Source organism: Nannospalax galili, unplaced genomic scaffold (genome assembly GCF_000622305.1).
Source record: "Nannospalax galili isolate Female #2095 unplaced genomic scaffold, S.galili_v1.0 scaffold161, whole genome shotgun sequence".
In the NCBI taxonomy this organism is placed as follows: Eukaryota; Metazoa; Chordata; class Mammalia; order Rodentia; family Spalacidae; genus Nannospalax; species Nannospalax galili.
Window position 1 is genome coordinate 3,091,254 of NW_008348586.1, and position 19,116 is coordinate 3,110,369.

The 19,116-nt window shown below is 44.8% G+C and overlaps 1 protein-coding gene across 4 annotated transcripts in view; it reads left to right on the forward strand.

Annotated features, from left to right (window-relative positions):
* Wbp1l (WW domain binding protein 1 like) overlaps positions 1 to 19,116 on the forward strand; it is a 69,335-nt gene that overhangs the window by 37,469 nt on the left and 12,750 nt on the right. For 2 of the 4 annotated variants that reach the window (XM_008845662.3, XM_008845665.3), the window contains exon 2: positions 17,527 to 17,629. In XM_008845662.3, the coding sequence (XP_008843884.1) occupies positions 17,527 to 17,629 (103 nt within the window). Of the gene's footprint in view, positions 1 to 17,526; positions 17,742 to 18,531; positions 19,096 to 19,116 lie in introns of those variants that run through there. The other 2 variants (XM_017801234.2, XM_029569627.1) reach the window with 2 other exon arrangements.

The following is a 19,116-nucleotide window of genomic DNA, read 5'->3' on the forward strand; positions in this document are numbered from 1 at the left end:
CCAAGTGCTGGGATTAAAGGTGTATGCCACCATGCCTGGCCCAATTCTCTCTTTTTTTTTAAATTTTAGTTTTTAGATTTTCTTTATTTGTATTTTATGTGTATGAGTATTTTGCTTGCATAAATGATTGTGTACTGTGTACACGCCCAGTATCCAAGGAGGCCAGAAGAAGGCATCAGATTCCCTGGAACTGGAGTTATAGATGGTTATTAGCTACCATATGGGTGATGGGAACCAAACTCAGTCCTCTGCAAGAGCAAGTGCTCTTAACTGCTGAACCATCTCTCTAGTCCCTGAAATCTCATCTCTTACTCTGAGTAATCTGGACAGTTGTCCCTGGCAGCACCAGTTCTGTCATACCCAGATAACTTGACACAGCTTACATGTTAGACTCTCATTATTTTAATAATAGGCCATATTTCAGGTCACATGCCTATTACTGTGTCTTGCGTTTGTTGCAATCTGTTTCTCATAATGTACTAACCTCCCACTCCTTTCCTAAATCATCTGAGGCTGTTTTAATCTTTAAGGGTAAGGCCTCACATTTCAGAAAGTTCTTGTTGCTTTAAAATATTTAATCCAGGAGACATGGCCTCTGTGTTCTGAAGGGTTCTTTCATCTTTTATCTATTTGTGGATAGATCATTTTTAATGTCACCCTTTGTCCAAGGTAGAAATAAACAGTTTCCTTGAACAATATTGAGCTTTTTGCTGGCCATAAATCTCCAGTCCTGGGCTGGAAACAGACATTCACACAAGGTAAGTCCTATGGTGAGGTCTCTCCTTTGCTCTTGACCAGAGTAAGATTGGGAGAAAGATGGTGCTAGATTGAAAATTTTGGTTAAAATGAAGAATGAGATGTGGCATATGCATCTCACGGCCAGATGAAACTGGTGCATCTCTTAAAGCATAACAAATCAATGTGCCTTCTGTATATCAGGTCCTTTTGAAAACTGTACATTTTCCCTTCTCGGCGAGTATTTTGTGTGACCAAGAGTCATTTTTAGGCTATAGCAAAGACACTGATGGTCTAGGTGGTCTCATAGTTGGTTCTTTCATCAGTATGACAAGGCTGGTGGCACTTCTTTTGACCTCCTACAGGTGACAACGGCAGGCTGACTTTTAATAGAGGTTTAAGAAGCTTAAGTACTCTACATAAATGTGAGTGACCAATACTAATATATGTGTGTATTGATGTGTAGGTACACATCACCATTTTGAGAAATGAACCAGAGGTTTTGCAACATTCCAGGAGGGAGAGGGGAGGAGGGCTTCGGCTCCATCCTCAGCACCACGCACAAAAAAGAGACTTAATTCTATCGATTAGATTGTATTATGAAGGAACATGAACTGGAATTTTTGTGTATGTGTGTATCGGATGCCAGAGGTCAACCTCATTTCTCAGGAGCTGACCACCTTGTTATTTTGAGACAAATTCTCACTCTGGAACCTGGAGCTCATGAATTAACCTGGCTAGTGAGCCCCAGTGTCTGCCTCCCTGGCACCAGGATTTCAAGCATGTACCACAACACCTGGCCTTTTTCATGGCTTCTGGGCATTGAACTCAGGTCCTCATGCTTGTACTGCACGCACTTTACTGACTGAGCTATTTCCTAAGCCCACTTCCTACCCTACTTTTTTGAGATAGGGTCTCCTGTAGCCCAGACTAACTGCAAACACAATGAAGCTGAGGGTGACCTTGAACTTCTGAGCCCCCTGCCTGAGCCCCCTGCCTGAGTGCCAGGATTATAGGTGTTTGCCACCATGCCTGGTTTTATGCAGTTCTGGGGATCAAACCCAAGGCTTCATGCATGCTAGGCAAGCATTTTACCAACTGAGCTACATCCCTAGCCCTGATCTTGAATATTTAAGAATCTTTTCAGCAATAAAAATCTAAAAGTTGAGTTATTAAAGTGTCTGGAAGGTAAAGTCCATTGTCTGTTAACATTGAATATGAAAGTTTAGGATAACCCCTAAGCATTTAATTCTCTCCACTAATATTTGTTTGTTTATTGTTTTGTTTTTGGTCTTTTTGAGACAGGGTCTTCCTGTAGCCCCAGCTGGCCTAGAACTTGCTATGTAGACCAGGCTGGCCTTGAATTCACAGAAATCCACCTACTTCTGCCTCCCGAGTGGGACTAAAGGTGTGTGCCACCATGCCCAGCTTGTTTTGTGTGTGTGTTTTTTAAAATTATTTATTGATTTATTTTGGTCTTTTTGAAACAGGGTTTTCCTGTAGCGCCAGCTGTCCTGGAAATCACTATGTAGACCAGGCTGGCCTTAAATTCTCAGAGATCTGCCTGCCCAAGTGCAGGGACTACAGTCATGCCACCACCATGCCCACGTTTTGTGTTCTTTTGAGACAGGGTCTTCCTATAGCCCCAGCTGGTTTGGAACTCCTTATGTAGATCAGGCTGGCCTATATTTCACAGATATAGGCTTCTGCCTGCTTCTGCCTCCCGAGTGCTGGGATTAAAGGCATGCCATCATGCCTGACCTCCATTAATGTCTGAACATTAGATCAGAAAATTTTTCCTAGCTGTGCAGTTACTCTGAACCCGTTTTAAAAGGCGACTAAAAAATAGGTAAAAACACTTCAGTGCTTGATATTACACACAGCCTGGGTGGAACTGGTTCTCTTCCCATGTGGTAAGGCAGGAGGGACTGATTATCAAGAGGGACTCCCCTCATGCAGTGGAGAGGGGTTCTTCTTTGTCCAGTACTTATTTGACATGGTGCATGTCAGGTGATGCTGTGTAAGCCTCAGTGTGGAAAATTTAGCTCTGTTGCTGTAGTTAGGCCTCCTGAGCCTGCCTTCATCTCAGGGTGAGGGAATAAACTGTCCACTACTGTACTTGGAAGCAGGAGCAGATAATCATGTGCTCACAGGCACCAACACCTACATGACTGAGTCAAGCAAAGGAGATCACTAGACTGCAGGGTTGAAGTGGGGTGCAAAGGCTGGTGAAGCTGGAGTTCATGGATGTCCCCTCTCTTCCTTCTACTCTTAAAAATAGGGTCTGGGGAGGTTCCTCAGTCAGCAAAGTACTTACTGCACAAGCAGGAGGACCTGAGTTTGGATCCCTAGCACTCATGTAAAAAGCCACCTGTGGTAACACACACCTATAACCCCAGCATTGGGGAGAGGGACACAGGATCCTTGGGCTTGATAGCCAGGTAGTCTAGCCTAATCAGTGAGCTCTAGGTTCAGTGACAGACCCTGTCTCAAAAAATACGGTTGGATGGACTGGTGAGATGGCTCAGTGGGCAAAAGCATCTACAGCCAAGCCTCATTATGAGCTCAGATCCATATGGTGGAGAGAGAGAATTAATTCCTGCAAGTTATACATACACACATACACGCATGCACCCACACACACAAAAATTTTTTTTTAAGTGGAAAATTGGGGCTGGAAAGATGACTCAGAGGTTAAGAGTACTGGCTGCTCTTGTAGAAGATCCAAGTTTGAATCCTAGCACCCACATGGTGGCTAACAACCATCTGTAGCTCCAGTTCCAGGAGGCATTACATGATATGGGTACACTTACACAAATGTAGGCAATACACTTATACACATAAAATAAATAATAAATAAAAAAGCTTATGGGCTGGAAAGATGGCTCAGTTGAGAGCACTGGCTGCTGCTCTTGCAGAGGACCTTGGTTCGATTCCCAGCACCCACATGGTGCCTAACAACCATCGGTAACTCCAGTTCCAGGGGATCTGATGCTCTGTTCTGACCTTCGTGAGCATTGCATGACACAGTGCACTTACATACATACAGGCAATATACTTATACATGTAAAATAAAAATAATGACTACAATTTAAAAAGAAGGTTTTTTTTTGTTTTTTTTTTTGGTCTTTTTGAGACAAGGTCTCCCTGTAGTCCCACCTGTTCTGGAACTTACTATGTAGACCAGGCTGGACTTGAACTCACAGAGATCCACCTGCCTCTGCCTCCCAGGTGCTAGAATTAAAGGCGTGCACCACCACACCTGGCTAAAAGAAGTTTATTTTTTTAAAAAGTGGAAAGTCATGGAGGAAGACACTTGACATTGTCTTTAAATCTCAGCACCTGGGAAGCATAGGCAGGCAGATCTCTGTGAGTTCAAGGTCAGACTGATCTGTGAGTTCCAGGCCAGCCAGGGCTACATAGTAAGACTGTGTTTCAAAAAAAGAAAAGGTAAAGAAAATGTTACTGTGTGCACCGAGACCTGCCTCCTGGGGTCAAACGTGGGTGGATGCTGGGCATCTGATCTGCTTGTGCACTATTTGCCACTTTCCTGCACCCTGAACGCTGCCTTTATTTCAGCCTTCCACTTTGCACTCACCCCTCTTAAAGAAGCTGTACTTCTCAGTGACCTGTGGCAGAAGAGGCTGGTGATGTAGGATGATTACTGGGGATACAATGAGGTGGGGCCACCTTTCCTTCTAAGTGTCCTGTGTCACTGTAGCTAGTCAGACTGTACCAGCCTGCAGCACCAGACCCTCAGCACATGGACCTTAATAAAACCTTAGGATGTGCTTAAACTTCCAATTTTCACTCTGGGATTTTCCTACAGGATCAGGTGGCTTTTTGTGAATTTGTTGTTCAGGCTCCCAATAGCAACACAGGAAATGGATTTTAATTTCTTTGCTTCTGCTCTGTTTGGAGGCCGTTTAATGAGGATTCAGTTGCAGTGTGTCTTTGGCAGCAGCAGTATGGGTAAGGTGAGAGTGTACCCAGCGAAAGCGTCACTTCTTTTCAAAATGTATGTTTATGATTTATTGTATTTTTTAATGGAATGAGACAGTGTAAATAATTTAATGTGCCTTGATTCTAAGTGGGTGCTCTTGTGGGTAACTGTGTTGGGACATGCTTGGGATTCTACAGAGAGAATGTTAGTCTTACTCTGTTTTGAAAGGTGTGGACTATCTTGTATGTTTATTGTACATCTGAGGAAGTGGGTCTCAAGCTTGAATGTGTGTAATTAGCATAAAGAGTGTTTTGATTTATTTATTTAGATTTATTTATTTATTTTGGTCCTTTTGAAATGGTCTTCTGTAGTTTCAGCTGGCCTGGAACTCTCTATGTAGACCAGGCTGGCCTTGAACTTAAAGAGATCCACCTGCCTCTGCCCCCAAGAGCTGGGATTAAGGGCGTGTGCTACCACACTCAGCCTTTGATTGGCTCTGTTGCCCTTCTTCAGATTCCTGGACAGTGACAGTTCTTGGGAGGTCCCAGACCAAGATGTTCCAAGAGACCCTCACAGGTTGAAGTAAATGGACCTTGTCCTCCTATAGGAGCGATGCTAAGACTCTCCCCTCTTTAGCAGTACACACTAGAGGCACATCAGAGCAACAGCTGACTCTGCTAGTTCTAGGCTCTTCTCAAGTGTGTTACTAACTCCAGGCCTTGGCATTCCCTATTAGAGGACTCTGTATCTAGGGAGGTAGGGGTGGGAGGCTGGGTACACCTGAGCCAGAGCCCTTAAGGGATGAACCACACTGTTCATTGAGCTGTGAGCCTGAATCTTATCAGAAAAGATTTGCTGGCTTGGTTAGGGGAACTTGCCCATTTAGCTCAGGCTGTTCATACTTTTAGGAATTTTCTGAATTTCATCAAATAACATAAAAATCTATCACTAGCTGAGTCTGGTAGTGCACACCTTTAATCACAGTACTCGGAGGCAGAGGTAGATGGATCTCTGTGAGTCCACAAAGCTAGCCTGGTCTACACAGCAAGTTCAAGACCAGACAGCACTAAAGAGTGAGACCCTGTCTCAAGGGGGGAAAAAAAATTCCAGTCCTAATTTTCCAGTGTACCCAGGCTGAGTCTTATTAACATCTTGTAATGACTTGCATTTATCAGAAAAAATGAAATTGAGCTCTTTTTGCTAGCAAAGCTTTAAGAGTAATTGTTAGACATGGTATATATTGTGGAGGACACAAAATTAGTATATGATAATCACACTATCAAAGAAAGGGAGATTAGACTAACACATATGAAACAGTAGGCCAGGATTCCTGCTCAGTTATTCCTCCTAAGGCTGCTGTTCACCATCCCCAGCTCTTCTGCAACATCCTTCTACCCAATTCAAAATAGCTACCTTGAACAGATTCTCATTTTTCCTTTAGCTCTTTCAATAGCCTTAAAAACCTTTAATCCCAGCACTCTGGAGGCAGAGGCAGGTGGATCTCTGTGAGTTCAAGGCCAGCCTGGTTATCATAGTGAGTTCCAGGCCAGCTGGGGCTACAGGGAGACCCTGTCTCAAAACAAAAAGCAAACAAAAATACCGAAAACAACACAACTGAAAACCTATCAGCTCCAGAGCCCTGGCCTGCTTACCAACCATAGTGACATTCCTGTCAGACTTGCCAAACCCAGAGGCCAAAGTCTTGGAGCCTCAGAACCTAGAGTCAGAAGTCCTGAGTTCAGCACAACTCTCCTGTTAAAAGAATCCCTGCATTCAAGTCATTGCCCTTCCAACCAGACACCATCACTTTCTAGAGTCCTGGGGCCAATGGGCTGAATGCTAGACTCACTCGAGGATGCATTCAAGGTCCTGGTGCCCACCAAGCCTTGTCCCAGTGATCTGAGAAGTGGGGCTCAGAGCTACTGCCTCCCCAACACTAAGTGAAGATCGCTTACCAGATCTCATTATTGGGAGATTCTGGCTCTGCAGGGCTTGGTGGGGCCTGGTTCTACATTTCTAAACAGTTTCCAGGGTACACTAAGGCTGTTGGCTCTGGGTCCATGCTTTTGAGTACTGATGAACAAGTGGCTCCCAGACTCCCTGGTGAAAGGGGGCCAGAGCCAGCTTGGTCACTGTTGGGTCCTGAACTTTGCATGTCTGTGGAGGCCCAGCGTCAACTCTGGATGCAGTAGATTCCTACAGATCCGTGTTGGAGTTACCAGATGAGGCTTTTGAAAGACAGGCTCTGCCCATCGGCCTGTGGGGTTTGGGGGCTTCTAGCACTCCATTTTGACAGAGCTGGCTCTGGGTCCCATAGTAAAAAGACCCTCTCTCCCTAAATGTGAGAGTTACAAAAATAGTTTGTTTGTTTTTTTTGTTTTGTTTTTTGTTTGTTTGTTTTTGGTCTTTTTGAGACAGGGTCTCCCTGTAGCCCCAGCTGTCCTGGAACTCACTATGCAGACCAGGCTGGACTTGAACTCACAGAGATCTGCCTGGCTCTGCCTTCTGAGTGCTGGGACTGAAGGCCCGGCCAAAAATACTTTTATATCTATTAAAAGCTCCATAACCTAAGGGAGAAACTAGCTAAAAGCAGCAATGGGTTTGCAAACTGTAGTGTTCTGGACATTGTTTAAATGATCGTACAAGGAGCTAGTGAGATGGCTCAGTGATTAAGAATATTTGCTGCTCTTGCAGAGGACCTGGGTTTGGTTCCCAGCACCCACAATGGATAGCTCACAACCAGGGGATCCAGTGCCCTCTTCTGGCTCTATGGGCACTTGCGTGTACAGGGTTCACATACTCAGGCATTCATATAGACACATAAAATAAATATTTTAACGATCCTACAAAGCACAGAAACTCTGAATTCTCAACTCTCCTTTCATGTACTCTCCTTGAGATCCACTGTTCTCATCCACAGCAGCCTTCTCTCTGTTCCCCGGGAACCCTAAGCCTTGGTATCTTTGCACTCACTTTACCTCCGCTCTGCCAGGGTGTTCCTGCAGGCCTGCTTGAGCCAGTTCTTCTTGCCATTCGGGGCTTAATTCAGATGCTGCCTTCTCAGGTTCTCTGACCACCTCACCTAAACCTTTGTCCTCTTTATTTTATTTTCCTTGTGAACTTATTACTAAATCTAATCTTATTTGATAACAAGGATGTATGTAAAGTCCTAGATATATTTAAAGTGCTTAGATATATTTATGATGGTCCCAAAATTCCAGATTTTAAATGTCCTGGAAATTCTTATTTATCTCTAAATACTGCCTTTCTTCTATTCTCCTTGAGCATTTTCTTATTTTTTCCATTTCCACATTTTAATTTATCTTATGCGTACGAATGTATTGCCTACATGTATGTGAGTACATCTGTGTTGCACAATGCACTCAGAGGTCAGACGAGGGTGTCAGATTCCCCTGGAACTGGAGTTATGGACAGTTCTTAGCCACCATGTGGGTGCTGGGAATCAAACCCAGATCCTCTGCAAGAGCAGTCAGTGCTCTTAACCCCTGAGCCATCTCTTCAGCCTCCGCTTTTCTCTAATTGAGAAAAGTGCTTTGCTGGATAATTTTCTCAGCTCTGTTCTTCAGTTCACTAATGCCCTTTTTAGCTTGGTTTAATCTCTGCTGTAACCCATTTGTTAAATTTTTAATTTCAGTAACTATTTCTCCAAATCTAAATCTATCTGCCCCCCCCCCAAAAAACCCTACTAAAGAATGCTTTATGAATTTGCATATCATACTTGCTCAGGAGCCATTCCAATCTCTTTATTCTAATTATAGTGAATGTGCTGCCGAAGCAAGCACTGGTCACTCTCTCTCCTGTAGTAATTTTCTTTTCTTATGGGTATATTCTTCCTTTAATTATTTGAAACCTCTTATCTTTAGTGTATGTGTTTATAAGCAGGTACACATTTCAGTGCAAGTGTGCATGTACATATGTGTACATGTGGTGACCAGAGGGCAACCTCAGATATTCTTCCTCAGGTGCTGCCTTTTTTTACTTTTGGACAGGGTCTCTCACTGACTGGAACTTGCCAAATAGACTAGCCAGTGATCCCCAGTGATCCATACTTGACTCTGTAGTGCCTGGATTACAAGTGCCTGCCACTCATGCCTGGTATTTTTTTATATGGGTTCTAAGGATCAAACCCCTGTCCTCATGCTTGCAAGGGAAGCTCTGCATTGTACTGACTCACTGTCTCTCTAGTCCTCTTTTTTTTTTCTTTCTTTTCTTTTTTTTTCTGTTTGTTTTCCTTTTACTCATACCCTGTAGCTCAGGCTAGCTTTGAACTCATGGTGATCCTCCTGCCTCAGCTTCCCGATTGCAGGGATTATAGGTCTGAGCCACCACACCTGGCAGAAACGTCTCATATCTTATCTGATCATTCTGTTATCATGTTGCCCTGCTCAAGCTGGTTTCTTGTTATTTACTGAGTTCCCAAGTCTTGTTTATAATGGATATTTTTTGCCTATATTTTTGTATTTTATATTGTAAACTCATCATCAATAGAACTTTATTTGTGGGAATTATTTCTTTTGCAAGATGTCACAGGGCTGTTGCCAACCTGGAACTAATTTTCTTTTGGTGGGGGTAGAAATCAGTTCTCTCCACCATTTGGGTTCTAGGGATTTGTGGGATTGAACTCAGGCTGTCATGCATGGTGGCAAGTGCCTCTACCATCTCACCAGCCCGAGGACCACTTTCTTTTATAGATAAGCTCTCACTTAGTAGCCCAGTCTGGCCTCAAACTCATGATCCTCCTTCCTCACCTTCCTGACTGCTGGGAATACAGGCATGCACCATCATATTCAGCTCTGAGACCACTTTCTGTTAGAATTTTAGCTTGAACATTCTCAGACCATGTAGGTATAGCTATTCAAGTCTCAAGTTAGTTTGAGGGACGCCCCTGTGATCATAGATTCTTAGAGGAAATATAGTTTCCTCTCCATTAAGATAGTTTTTTTTTAAGATTTTATTTATTTTTATTTCATGTATGTGAGTATTTTGCCTACGTGTATTTGTGACTTGGTCCCTGTGGAGGTCAGAAAAGGACTGGAGTTACAACAAGTTGTGAGCTGCCATGGGTACTGGGAATTAAACCTGCATCCTCAGCAAGAGCAGCAAGCGCTCTTAACCACTAGCCATCTCTCCAGCCTCAGATCTTTTTTTCTTTTTTCTTTTTTTTTTTTTTTTTTTTTTTTTTTTTTTTTTTTTTTTGAGACAGAGTCTCCCTGTAGCCCCAGTTGGCCTGGAACTCGTTATATAGACCATGCTGGCCTTGAACTCACATATCCTCCTGCCTCTGCCTCTGAGTACTGGAACTAAGGGCATGTGCCACTATGCCTGGCTTTTACTTCTTTTGTACGTGTGTGTGTGTGTGTGTGTGTCCTCAGATCTTTTTCATTACCACTCTGTACCAATGTTGGTACCCTTCTGTCCCCCCACATTGAACGTTCTATCTTTTATATTGGGTCTCAGTTCCAGTTGGTTGTTTCAGATTGACCCCAAATCAACAAACTAGCCACTTTCCAGGGCAACTGGACAGGTCTGACCTAATTTATGAGTGTGGTTTCTAGTTTCCCTCTGTGATTTTTGGTTCTTGGGGATCTTCCTTGCAAGCCCAGTGATCTGTTGACATTGTGAAAAGTAGAAACTTGTCTCCTATCCTGATGTTCTTGCTCACTGCTATTGCTAAAGCATCCCACATATTGCCTGGCAAATGCTGGGGGCTCAAGGGGTTCAGTACAGAGTTAAGTGATCTGGGGAGCTGAACATTTCCACTAGGAATTTGTTCTTCTCCCCACAGAGAAAGCCAGAGGTGGTGCTCTCATTCACCTTGAGCATCCAAGGAAGTTGGCATCCTGTGTTTTAACATCCAGTAAAGGACTTCAATTTTCTTGTTTTTGACGCTTAAGTTTTAAAATTTCAGTGTTTTGGCTGGGCGTGGTGGCACATGCCTTTAATCCCAGCATTTAGGAGGCAGAGGCAGGCAGATCTTTGTGAGTTGGAAGCCAGCATGGTCTACATAATAAGTTCCAGGACAGCTGGGGCTACAGGGAGACCCTGTCTCAAAAAGTCAAAAAGTCAAAAAAAAAAAAAAAATTCAGTGTTTCCCTAAGGATGTAAAGATGACATTGCCACCATCCAGTTGCTAGTAGGGTTTTCCAACCCACGAATTCACAAATTAAAACCATGCCTGGGGAGCCATTACTGCCCAGTGTCTCTTTTTATACTAGGACTTAGAAAGTTCTTAGGTTGATTAAATTGACCTTTACAGTGGCTCAGCTAAGAATAGCAACAATAGGAAAATAGCTAACAATAGGAAAATGTTGTTAGTCCCACAGTTTACGCTGCCACCAAAGAAATGAGATAATTTAATTTTTTGCATATGTGCAAAAGTTGTGTTCAGCCTTTTCCACTGTAACGTGTCCTTCCAGTTCCATGTCAGCCTTGTTTGTTTCTTCTTTGTGCCTCTGCTTTGTTGTTGTTGTTTGTTGTTGTTTTTTTAGTGAGCCAGATGTGCCATGTCTCTTGAGCACATTGTGTGTGGTACTGTGATTGTACACATGGACCTATACCAAATGGAGATGTTCCTAATTACTACTGCTATTGCTGTGGTGAAGGTCTTGGCATAAAAGCAGCTTTCCTTTCCTTTTTCCTTTTCTTTTTCTTTTCTTTTCTTTGTTCTTTCCCTCCCTCCCTAACAGGGTCTCCTTGTAACCCCAGCTGGCCTGGAACTCACTATGTAGACTGGGTTGGCCTTGAACTCACAGAGCTCCCCCTGCCCCTGCCTCCTGAGTGCTGGGATTAAAGGCATGCACCACCATACCTGCTAAACACAACTGTCTTTCATAGTTCTTTTGGACACCTTCTGTGTCTCTTACGTTTATTTTTTTAGTCTTTTAGCTATGGGGTTTTGTGTTCCTGTCCAGGCAGAGAGTAACTTTAAAATGCAAGTCTCCTCCCTGTTTTCAGGTCCTGGCATACTTAACCTCCCTAGCTGCTTCAACCATCTTCTAGCCAAGGAAGCTTGCTGATACCATTTTCACTGCCTGGAACACTCTTCCTATGCCTTTCTGTAGTTAACGTCTTTCTCATGTTCCTGTCAATCTCAGTTTAAGCTAACCTTCCTCCCAGAAGCCAATCTAGGCTGTCCTGATTAGGCCTTACCTTTTGAAAACTCCCTTGCTGTTATGTCTGTGTGATTATTTCATTGCCTTTCATTAGACTGCATGCCATGTGAGGGTTTTACTCATTTGTCCACTGTGTTCCGTACCCCAGCTCAAGGCTGTCAGTAAGTGTAGCAAGAAGGAGCCAAGGCCCTGCATTCCAGCCCTCAGGGGACAAAAAACTCTTTTACACTTCAGAAAAGCACTGTGTGAAACTATGGCTTTTGAGCCCAGAAGGGAGGAGCCCCAAGCATGTTGCCCCTTCTCACTCCTCAGTGGAAGATCAGGTACTGTGCTGGATAGCTTTAGTGTCAACTTGACACACCTGGGTTGAAGGAGCCTCAATTGGGGAATTGCCTTCATTGGACTGGCCTGTGGCCATGTCTGAGGGGTATCTTCTTGATGAGTGATGTGGGAGGGTGGGCCCACTGTGGGTGGTGCCACCCCTGGGCAGGTGGGCCTGTGCTGCATAAGAAAGCAGGCTGAGCAGGGGCCAGAGGAGCAAGTAAGCAAGCAGTGATCCTCCATGGCCTGTGCTCCAGCTCCTGACTCCATGTTCCTGCCCTGAGTTCCTACCTTGAGCTCCCTGATGAACTGTGACCTGGGAGATGTAAGACAAACCCTTTCCTCCCCAAGCTGGTAGTGGTCAGAGTGTTTTGTCACAGCAATGGAGAAACAAACCAGGACAGCTACACTGTTCCCAAAGTCTGGGGTCCACAAGACCTGGGCTATCGTCGTTCCCATCATGGGCACATCCTTGATATTTATTTGGCTTAGGATTTTTATTTAAGCCAAGAACAGAAAACAGCTGGAACAGTCTAACTTGACCCAGGAAGGCTGTAGCTTAATGGTTAAACACTCAGGATCTGGAGTAAGACAAACTTGATGGGTCTACTTCCTAACTTTGTGACTTTGGGCATGTTACTTAGCCTCTCTGGGCCTCAGTTGCCTGTTATTGCTCAAAATTTGAGTGAAAGAATACCTAGAAAGCATTTAGAACAGTACCTGGCACCTGGCAAATGCTTGTCACACTAGCCCTGCTTCCTTTCAGCTCTCCCTGCCTTCGTGGAGATCACATAGCCATTGGTTCATAGCAGCACTGGGATGTCCTGGGATGGTAGAGGGAACGAGGAGACATGGCTTCTGTCCATAAGGAAATCACAGTTCATTCTGGAAGAGGGGGAGTGAAGGGGTATTTATTGCTCAGGACTGGGCCTAAAACAGCTGTGTATAATGTCCTTGAAGATGCCTGGGGGAAAGGTGTGGATAATCACAGGGCTGGGAATTTTTCACGTTGGCTCTTTCCATTGTATTCTCTCCAGTTCCTGAAGTAGCCCGCCTGGCCACAGTGGGCTGTCCCGTTCTGAAATAATGCTAAGGTGGGGGCAAAGTGCTGTTTGGATGGTCTTCCATGCCTAGCAGTAATAATGGCTCACAGAATAATGTTGATAGCAGCTCAGGGAATTTCCCCAAGGGTACACAGTGAAATGAGCTGCATGCAGGAACTGGGCTTTGAACCCAGATCCAGTTGACTCCTAACTACTTCAGCTTTTTGGCTCCTGAGCCACCTGGAGGTCTTTGAAGGACTTTGAGGTAGTGATCTATGATTGGGCTTCTCCTTCAAGGAAGGGTAGAAGAGTGCCAGGCAGCATTTCCATACCATTCTTTGCTATTGGCTTGGGTGAGAGGCGTCATGGATTTCATGAGCTCTTACTGGCCTGAGGCTGCTGTATCAGAGGTGGGATGAGGCAGTGGGTTTGATGAAAGCTTTAGAGTAGATAGAGCCTGCACTTAGCACACACAAGTCCAAGCCTTAAGATTGAAGATGTTGCAGATCATGTTAAGGAACCATAGGACCATCAAGTTACTTGCTCAAAATCTTATTCCTCTGAAGTGGCAGAGCTGAGGCCAGATCTGAGGCTGTCAGGTTTCTTTTCCTACCAGCAGGTCTGACTGAAGGAGCTCCATTCACACTGGCATCTTATCCCTGCTAACCAGCTCTGTACCCATTTCTTGTCTTTCTTAACTGCCTGCCTTCTTTCCTTTCTCCTTCTACAGAGTGGCAATTCCCATAACCAAGACCAGCACAGATAGCACAAGGCCTGCATTTGGGGGAGGGAGAGGGAGGAGGAGTGTGGGGAAGTAGGTAGGCTGGATTAAAGCAAGTTGGAGGAACGGGCTTAAAGGATGCCAGGACAGCCCTGTGCTCCCTGGGAAAGTGGAGGCAGAGTGGGGTCTTGTTCATACCAGGCCTCCTGCCTCAGAGCATGGGAGAGCCAAGAGAAAAGCTGACACCAGTAGGTCATGAGGATGCCACTTGTTTAGATTTCAAGTGTGTTCCGTTGCACGCCTCACGTAGGACAAGTTGGCTGCCTGTGCTTGGAGTCTGCGCCTCATCTGGCGGATTTTCCCCAGGCAGAAGGGTCACTGGATTGATTCATGTGCCTGGGTGGAGGCAGCGTGGCCTCTTTTAAAAACTATTTGAACACTTTGAACTTGCTATTGCAAACTAATGCCAGAAGAATGGCATTTGCAAGGCCTGGTGACCTTGAGAGAAACTCTGATGTCCTTATGAAAAAAGTGTTTTGCTCTGAAGCCAGAGAGGCTGGGTTCTGGCAAAAGAGGCAAGCACAGCCCTGTTTTCTCCACATGCACCATGCATCTGAAGGGGCCTCCAACTGGAAAGCCACCTGCTAGGTGTCTTATAAAGACCTCTGCCATATTGTGAGACCTTCATTGTCAAAGTTTACAAATGTCTGTCCATATGTCTCCCCCCCGCCCGCCCCCCACCCCCAACTGGAGAGATGGCTCAGCAGTTAAGAGCACTGAGGCAGCTCTTGCAGTGTGCCTGGATTTGGTTCCCAGCATCCACACAGTGGCTAACAGCCATCCATAACTCTGGCCTCTGCAGGCATCACACACATGGTACACTTACCTACATGCAGGCAAAACACTCATACACATAAAATTGTATCCCCAGCTGTCCTGGAACTCACTATGTAGACCAGGCTGGCCTCGAACTCATAAAGATCTGCCTGCCTCTGCCTCCCAAGTGCTGGGATTAAAGGCATGCGCCACCACGCCTGGAAATAAAATATTTTTAAAAAGAAACAAAATAAGCTTTGCTCATGCTTCCTTCTTCTGAAACTTGTTTGTCCTAGGATATAAGACTTTTAAAAAAATTAAATTTGTGTGTGTGTGTGTGTGTGTGTGTGTGCGCGCGCGCACAAGTGCACATGTGCCAAGGCACAAGAGTGATCAGAGGACAACTTGCTGGAGTTGGTTCTCTCCTCCTTCTGTAGGTTTGGGGGATGGAACCCAGGCTGTCAGGCTTGTGCAGCAAGTGCTTATATCCATTGAGCCATCTTGCCAGCCTGGATATAAGAGTTTTAAAGACCAAGAAACCCCTTGAGGATGTGTGGTAGAAATTTGCACAGGGGCAGGGATCTAATATATAGCTCTGTCCTTTCTCCTGTCTTCTCTCTGTAGCTACAGGTACCTGTAATATGACTGCCGGGTTTCTAGACTGCAGTCACTGGAGTGCTTTGTTTATGCTTGTGACCAAGCAGACAGTATAGTAAAGCCAGGCCCAGAGAGGAATATCTGACCACATGACTTAAGTTTCCATTGGCAGCAGCCTGCGCCATGGGCAGGGTCAGCCTGAGCAGTCACAAATACAGTCCTGTGGTTTGAGTTTCTTTGCTGAGCAGGGCTTTTCCCCTCATAACTTTGAGCTTGTTGAAGATAGGAAAAGTGTCTTCCTCATCTCTGTGTCCTGTTTACCCAACACAGTGTTTGGCACAGACTGATTCTAGTAAATGAAGTGTTGATAGCCAGATATGACAGATGATGTGCATATAGGTTTTATCATATGTATTAGCTGAGGTTATGGTTGACTGGTAGGGTGTTTCATAGTTTTATAGTGTGTGTCTGTGTGTGTGGTGTACACGTGTGTACAAGTTCATGTGTATGCCTATGCATGTGGAGGCCAGAGGTTGGCATTAGATGTCTTCCTCAGTTACTCTCCACCTTATTTTTTGAGATGGCCTCTCACTGAACCTGGAACTCAGTTCAGCTAGGCTGGCTATCCAGCAAGCCTCAGGGATCCTCCTGTCACCATCCAGTCCTGTGTGTTGTGACACCCCTCCACTCCATTGCTGGAGTTACAGATGTGTACCACCCATGCCTAGCTTTTTATGTGGGTCCTGGATATCTAAACTTAGGTCCTCATGGTTTCATAACAAGCACACTACTGACTGAGCCATCTCGCTAACCCCCTTCCCCTTTTTTTGAGAAAGATCCTTACTCTATAGCCTAGGTTGACCTGGACCTCACTATGTAGTCCAGGCTGGCCTTGAACTCAAAGAAGTCTTCCTGCCCCAGCTTCCTAAGTATTGAGACTACAGATATAGTCACCAGGCCTGGTTGGTATTTTATATCTTAAATATGAAAAAAAATTTTAAGTGTTCACCTCCATCCTTATCCACTGATGCTATGAATAGAATTTGGCAAACTGCTAGAGGGTTACTCATCAGTGCCCTTTATGTAGCTGTCCCTTGTTAGGGACAGTGTGAGTCTTGCATCAAGTCAGATTTCTTTCTTTTCTTTCTTTTTTTTTTTTTTCTTTTGTGTTTCTGAGACAGGGTTTCCCTGTAGCCCCAGCTGGCTTGGATCTCACTATGTAGATCAGGCTGGCCTTGAACTCACAGAGATCTGCCTGCCTCTGCCTCCCAAATGCTGGGACTAAAGGCATGCACCACCATGCCCAGCCAAGTCAGATTTCTTAAGAGATCATTCAATAAGTAAAAGAAAGTGATCTAGTAAATTGAAATTGGACTAGGTCACCTGATCAGGTTGCCCTCTTTTCTCAGGAATGAAGAATTTAAGAAGGTTTTGTGGATTTTATTTGTTTAATTTATTTATTTATTCTCTTAGGCTTTGTTGGTTTGGTTGGTTGTTTTCGTTTGTTTGTTCCTTTGTATGAGACAGGGTCTTGTGTAGCCCAGGATGGCCTTGAACTTGTTATATAACTTAGGATGACCTTGAACTGTTCTTTCAGCCTCTACCTCTTAAATACTGAGATTATAGGTGTGCACCACCACTCTGGGTTTATGTGGTGATAGGATTGAACCTACAGTTTCGTGCATGATTGGCAAGCATTCTACAAACCAAGCTATGTTCTTGTTTTGTTTTCAAACCATCTTTTGAATCTTTCTGTTAATAACCTTGGAGAGTTTGGAAGGGAGATGGGAATGACTGAATAGATGGTAATCCTAGAGTCCTGTTTGCATTCAGTATTCCTGGAAGTTTCACAAAAATAGTGATTTTATGTACTGCTAATCATAGATTTATCACCTTACTATAAGCTGAGTTTACATGAACTATTTCTCCTTGGACACAGAATGAAGCACCCCTTTCCTGTCCTGTCTAAAGGGAGCCTTGCTCTTTATCATATGGCTTTGTGTATCCTGCTCCCAATAAATAAACAAACATTTGCTTTTCTAAACTCTGCTATGGTCGTGTGTTGTTTTTTTTTAATCTTTTTATCTTGTTTCCTTCATGGAACATTGGCACAATTAGGGGACCAACAAGCAGATGACTTGAGGAGGGGATGTGTGAGGAGAAGGTGGTTCCTAAAAGCTGTAGTTTAATGGGCTCCATTGCCTCTTAATTTTGTAGGATAAGGAAGCCTGTGTGGGTACCAACAATCAAAGCTACATCTGTGACACAGGACACTGCTGTGGACAGTCTCAGTGCTGCAACTACTACTATGAACTCTGGTGTAAGTCCTTGCCCTGGGGGTTCTTGGCATCCCAGGGCCCCGGTTACTGCCTCTGCTCCTTGGGAAACCGCGGGCTGGCCAGCCTTTTCTGATTCTCTTGGGGACAGTGTTGGTGAGTAGAATCTGGGTTCGGGTCCGGAAGTGATTCTTTTATAGAGGAGGAGGGTTTGGGTACCCTCTGGGCATTGTGGGCTAAAGACTGGGGAAGGTGGTCCGAACCTCTTTGGAGGCCAAGGTTGCCAGTTGTTGTCAGTGTTTCTGCCTGGGGTTTCCCTTGATCCCCTCTCCTCTATGTGCTGAGCAGCCCAGAAGCCCACGTTTGACCTCCTTGCTAAATGAAGTTGCCTGACTGAGCTATATGGGGTCCTAATGCTATTTTATTGTAGGAACCATTGGGGCTTCCAGAATGACCCAGGGTGCCTCATGGGGGCAGCTTCTGATGGTGCCTTGGAGCAGTGTCTTCCTCTTGGCCCTGCCTGTGGAGTTGTCTATAGGGGGAGTTCTGAGGCTTAGCCCCTTTTTCTTTCACAGTTCTCAGTTGAAAGCATCTGGAAGCTTCTCCAGTGTATATAGTTTCTTGTTATAAGCCACATACCAGGGGTTGGAGAGATGGCTCAGTGGTTAAGAACACTGACTGTTCTTAGAGAAGACCCGGGTTTGAATCCCAGCACCCACATGGCAGCTAACACCTGTCCATAACTCCAGTTCCAGGGGATTCAACAGCCTCTTCTGTCCTCTTCGGACATTGCATGGGTGTACTCACTTACATGTAGACATAACACTCATACACAAAATAAAAATAATAAATAAAATGTCACATACCATGTAGACAATCCTCCTCTTGCCAACAAGTGTGGTTGAAGCTGGGACTACTTGCTTCTTCTCCAAGCTCACAGTGGTGGTGACATTGTTGTGGTCTTCAGTGAGTGACTAGGGTAGCTCTAACACTCACTCTTTGGAATTCAGATGAGATGGCATTGGCTGCTGAATAGAGTGGGATGATGGAAGGAGTCCTTAGAGCAGAATGGTCCCAGGTGACTAACACTGCAGTGGTCCTCATAGCTGTCTCAAGAGGGGCAACTGTGGACTCGTCCCCTCACCCCCCTACCCCCAGATGATTCTGATCCCTTGTTGCTGCCTATATACATTGGGTTAGTTTATCAAACTGTACCCTTATTCCCACTGTCACCTTGTCCCCATTTTCTTTTCTCTTTCAGTGATATGGTAAGAAACAGCTAAGACTAGTATTTGATCTGGCAAGGAAACTGGAATCGTGACTGGGAAGTCTTTCCCTGTGAAATGTACCAGCATGGTTGGATCCTTCCAACAGGACCACCTCTTCACCCTCTCCCTTCCCTTCTTCCAGGACAGAAGCTTCCTTTCTACTCTTTGGAGGCATTCCACGGGCAGTCCAGTCCAGGAGGGAACAGGGCTCTGTGGTCCCCACCAGGCCTCCATGTATATAAGTGAGAGCAAAAGGAGAGCAC